This window comes from Propithecus coquereli, unplaced genomic scaffold, assembly GCF_000956105.1.
Source record: "Propithecus coquereli isolate 6110/MARCELLA unplaced genomic scaffold, Pcoq_1.0 Scaffold67, whole genome shotgun sequence".
Classification (NCBI taxonomy): Eukaryota; Metazoa; Chordata; class Mammalia; order Primates; family Indriidae; genus Propithecus; species Propithecus coquereli.
Window position 1 is genome coordinate 1360992 of NW_012152729.1, and position 5117 is coordinate 1366108.

At 47.6% G+C, this 5117-nt stretch overlaps 1 protein-coding gene across 1 annotated transcript; it reads right to left on the reverse strand.

The window, feature by feature from the left end:
• Positions 1-411: 411 nt before the first annotated feature.
• Positions 412-3332, reverse strand: LOC105823337 (chromosome unknown open reading frame, human C16orf47; the record flags this gene model as incomplete). Its single annotated transcript, XM_012660495.1, has 3 exons — positions 412-659; positions 863-867; positions 3226-3332. Coding segments are annotated over 3 exons (360 nt in total), but the record flags the coding sequence as incomplete, so codon positions are not given.
• Between the last annotated feature and the right edge of the window lie 1785 nt (positions 3333-5117).

Sequence of the window (5117 nt, forward strand, 5' to 3'; positions counted from 1 at the left end):
TATTTATAAGTGGCACTTTACAAAATACAAGGGAAAGGAAAAAAAGGGGACAGGAAGAAAGATCTCCTAGGACCTCAAGCACACAAGGGGCGTTGATCTCCACTCTCCGATTTCAGCTTGTCTAAGAGACGGGGTGCGAAGCCTCCTTGAAATCCACCTGAAATGAATTAGCCTGCAGTAAAAGTAGGTGTTTATCTCAAGTCATTGCCTCAAATAGCTGACTACCTGTTGGAAGAAGGGTCTGATCGATGCAAACCCGAGCAGCCGTGCGTGAGCTGTTACACAGCGGTTAGTATTGATCAGAGCTAAAGGCTGCCGATAGGAACGAGGAGGGAACTGACAGGCAGAGAAGAGGGAAGGAGGAAACAGCCTTCGCTGGTGGCAGCTGTACAGAGGAAAGCCGATAAAAAGTCAATTCCACTTAACTGAATGGCTGCTAACTAAATATTTTTGGGGCCAAAGCCTTCCCAGGTAGCAGCTGGAGCATCTCTGTTCCGGAACTGAGACATCAAGCGAGAGCCAGGCATCGACAGGTGAGACCACTGGGCTCTGGTGATGGATGGGGGACAAGGAGAGCCCCTGGGTGCAGGGGTGGGTGGCTCTGGTCTCAGCAGAGCTGACTGGGGCACTGGAGGACGGCCCCTGACCAGGGAGCACTGCTGATGGGAAGCAAAGGGACCAGGCCAGGTTGGAAATCGTGCAATGGTCGCTGATTAATTAGTTCACTTAAAACCCTGATGCTTTCCCCGGAACTTAAGTAAGGACTGCTCCCAGGACTGCTGCCTGGGAGGTTGAATAATGGCTGGTCCTATCACAGAGAGAAGCGGAGCAGTGCCATATGGAGTGGTTAAGAGCTGAGCACGGTGGCTCATGCCTGTAATCCCAGCACTTTGGGAGGCTGAGGTGGGAGGATGGCTTGAGTCCAGGAGTTAGAGGCTGCAGTGAGCTATGATTGCCCCACTGCACTCCAGCCTGGGTGAAGAGCAACACCCTGTCTCTAAAAATAAAATAAAATAAAAATAGAGTAGTTAAGAGACTGGCTTGGGGGCTATGACGGTCACTGATAACTTGTTTTCCTCAACTGCTATGCATTCAGAAGGACTGTAAATCTTTTTCTTCAATTAGGTGTGACCATGTAACTTGTTTTGGCTGATCAAATGTGAATAGAAGTGCTGCATGTCCCTTGTCCTTGCTGCTTTTCAAGACACTCCTGGATTGGCTACAGTCCCGGCTGGGATGTGGGATCAGCAGCTCTCACCATGCTGGTGGGTTTCCCAGGTGAGTCTCTGCCCTCCTGAAAGGCCCCCCAGCCCACCTTGGCCTGGGGCAATCTGAACAGTTGGGAAACTTCCTCTATATGAGAGGAAGCCTTGGAGAGTGGAGACCATTCATGATTGCATGGGTCATGGATGGTGACATGAGGTGTCCCATGTCCAAAGCTGATATTTGAACCCAGGACTGAGCTTTTAGCCACTGCACCACGGAGCCCTGTCCTTATGACCTTAGGTGTGGGAGGAAAGGGTGGTGACTGATACTTTTTGACCACAGTTGGAATTGACCTGGACTCATCAGTAGAATCCATCCTGCCCCTTGGGGAGGAGGGAGAGTGCTCAGCTCCTAGCAACTGGACCCCTCGGAGATCCCCTGGAAAAGGGGGCCTTACACTGACCAAGTACCTCCTCACTTTGGGCTGGGGATTGTGCTATGGAACTCCTGATACCTGCTCCACACCCTACCAAAGTAGATGCCGTTGACCCTGCGAGACCATTATCACAATGTTGCTGAGGAACAGCCTTTTTAAGCACCTTAACTGGGGGTTCATCTTTGCCCTCTGCCTGTCAAAAGCTAGTTACTTGAGAAATGCATTCCATTTATGGATATGTCAGCGTACTGATGAGTGTGTGTGAGCGTGTGCATGTGTGTGCATGTGTCTGTGAGTGTGTGCACATGTGCCCACTCACCAATCTCTACGCTCAGCCAACACTTTGGGTATACGCCGAGGCGAGTGCGCTCCGGCTATTTTGAGTTTCTGTACTTAACGCTTAGCAACTTTAATAAACTTCATTCCTTTAGGTAGTAGACTTAATATTTTAAGTATGGGTTTAATTACCATCCTCCTCATGTTTTATGCAAAACCAGGAAAAGGGAGAAAAATATTTAACCTACGAGCATTGCCAACGATTCCACTCTTTGTGAGAACGAAGGCCAGAATTCCAGAACGTAGAGGCTAGAGCTCTCCCGAAATTGTTTCTTAGGGCACGGACACATAATGCTTAAATCATGTCGAATTTCACTGGCTTCTATTATCCCAGCACAGACTGTAAACATTTATCTTTGGGCTTTCCCAGAAATGTGTCTTATGGTAGGGATTAGCTATTTGCGCACGTAAAGCTCTGAAGGTGAGCTCCTCTGACCTAACCCACATAATTAAAGTGGAAAATTTTTGGTGCAGGGGGAAAAAAAAACAACATCAGGGGAAATACCATGTTTGGGAAGAGAGCTGGACTCCTCCAGTCTCAAGAGATGGCTCCGTGTTCTTGGGCACTTAATTATATCTCATCTTGCTGGGCGTTCCGATTCTGTCATCTTTTTGGTCTTTACAGACAATGCCGGGGGCCCTGGCACCATAAACTCTTCCTCTGGAGAGTTCTACATGCTCAGCTCCACATTGAGACGACCGGCAACTCGAGGCCATGGAGCAAGTGGTTGGTTTCATGGCATCATTTTTACACATGGCATTCATTAATTTTTTAATGCGATGTATATAAAGAGGAAAATAACTAGTAACAACAGTTTTACATAGTTTAGATAAATCCTGTTAGTAGAAAACAAAACCAATTTGTAGAGCTGGGTTTGAAATTTCAAATATAGAGAAGTATAATATGAAAAGGAAAAAAATCCTACCGTCCTCACCCTGGCCCAGTCCTTCTCTACAAAAACTATTATGGTTAGCATTTTCTTGTGATTCCTTCCCTCAGTTAAAAAATATACATTCATGGTAACATCGTAGTGGCACCTAGAAAGCCCTGTTTTCTGGGTATTGTCCGTGCTTTCTGCTGTAATGCCTCATATTTGACCATTGTAGGATCAGAACTTTCCATGGAAGTATGGTATGCTTAAGCTATGTCTTTGCTTCAAAGATCTTCTTATTTAAAAATGCAAATGGCAAAGAGCAGTATTAGACATTTGTCACTGCCCACCCTCCCTCTCCCCCTCCCCACCCACAACTGCAGGTTTGTCCCTGAGCTAAGAGTGTCAGTTCTGGAGTCAGACCCCTGAGGCTTAAATCCAGGCTCTATCCCTTGCTGGCTCTGCTTAACCACTTTGTGTCTCAGTTTCCCCATCTGTAAAGTGGGATGATAATAGCACTGGCTTCCTAAGGTTGTCATGAGAATTCAATGAAAGAATGTACGTAAAGTACCGAGGATAAGGCAACACACAGCATCACAGAGCAGGTTTTGAAAAATGTTAGCTATTGTACCGGATATATATAATGAATACCTAAATACAATTTTTTAAAACAACTGCCCTTTTGGCATGCTTAATAAATGCCAGACATGGTCCAGAGTGCTTTCTGCACATGACTCATACATCTTCCATGCAGCCCTAAGAAGTAGGTTCTTGTGAAAATCCATTTTACCAGGGGAGGAAACTCAAAAGCCTGCTGTAACTCACCCAAGGTCACACAGCTGGGTCTCACAGGCAAGCTAGGCTTTGAGGGCACATGTGTCTGATTCTTTCTACTGGGCCAGCGAAGGCAGGGTAGTTTCAAGAGGAAAGCCCAGGGAGAGACTTCTGGACCCGGAGATGCTAGTCGCAGTGTAGGAGGGTGGGAGGGATGCCTGGAGGAGAGAGGAAAGGTATCAAAGGAGCTTTGCCCATAACGTGATTCTGCCTGGGGCCAGCACAAGGTCTGATTTCCTTTGTGGTCTCCTGCATTGCCTGGAGCAGAGCATTGCCGAAAGCCACGGGATCTGAGTCCTAGAACTAGGTACTGTATTCTAGTTCTAGCACGAGTTCCATGACCTTGGTAATACACATCATTTCCCCAGCAAGTTTCCTCTTCTGTAAAATGGGGACCCTAAATCTTGGCTCACCTACCTTGTGGGGCTGTTGTGGGGCTCAAATGAGTCTGAGGACGTTGAAGTGCTCGGTTAACTAGAGAACATTGCACTGAGATGCTAGATATTGTTATTGGCTTGACACGTACCTGTGAATTAAGAAGGAGGGATGCACTTGGTCCTATAAAATTTTGATTTAGGGAAGACCCCAAACAAGTGCCTCCCTGGGGAAAATTTTGTGGTGCCAGGGATCCTGGCATTGTCTGTAATCAATTCAAGAACAGGTAAGGAGACTGGAAGACTCGTGGATGCATGCATGGTACTATTATTATTTAAGTTCAGTGACAGCAGGTTTGAGGAACACACCACAGTCAGCCCTCTCTTCTCTGTACTCCCGCTCCCAGAAACTTGGGGCGAGTTGGGGGCTGGCTGACGTCCTCTCTGCTGTGTTGGAACTGGTCCTGCTTTGTGGTCTGGTCTGCTGCAGGACCACGTATCATGGGGAGACACAAAACAACTGACAGCGTCCCCGCCATTTCTTAGGGATCCGATACCCCGTGTCCCGGTTGTATTTCAGGCCAACTCTTAGTGAAGTGGATCAATGCCCCAAGTACATAATGCAACATGAGTCTTCAAGAGTTTGATTAATTGTGTCACAGGCACACAGCCTCGGTTCAGGTTCAACCTTTTAAAAGTTTTATGGTTGTATAAAGGGATCAATCAGGGGGACAGGAAAGACAAACGCTCAGCATTGGCCATATCTGCCCCTTGTCTTTGTCAGCAAGTGTTCCCTTCCTGGTCGGTTCAGCTGGATTGTGATGGAGAAATGGGGGTTCAGGAAGATCCATGGTGGAGCAGGATTTGGGCCAAGAAAGAGGCACTCAGGTGCTCTGAGTGGAAAGGAGGCTGTTCCAGCACGAACCTTGGCCACATGTGGGGAGCCCCTGGGCAGCGTTAAGAGGGTCAGAGTCCTGCGTCCCACCCACAGAGATTCTGATGGTGTTGGTCCAGGCCCATGGCATAGTCTGGGCATCTCCAGAGGGTTCTAATATGTAG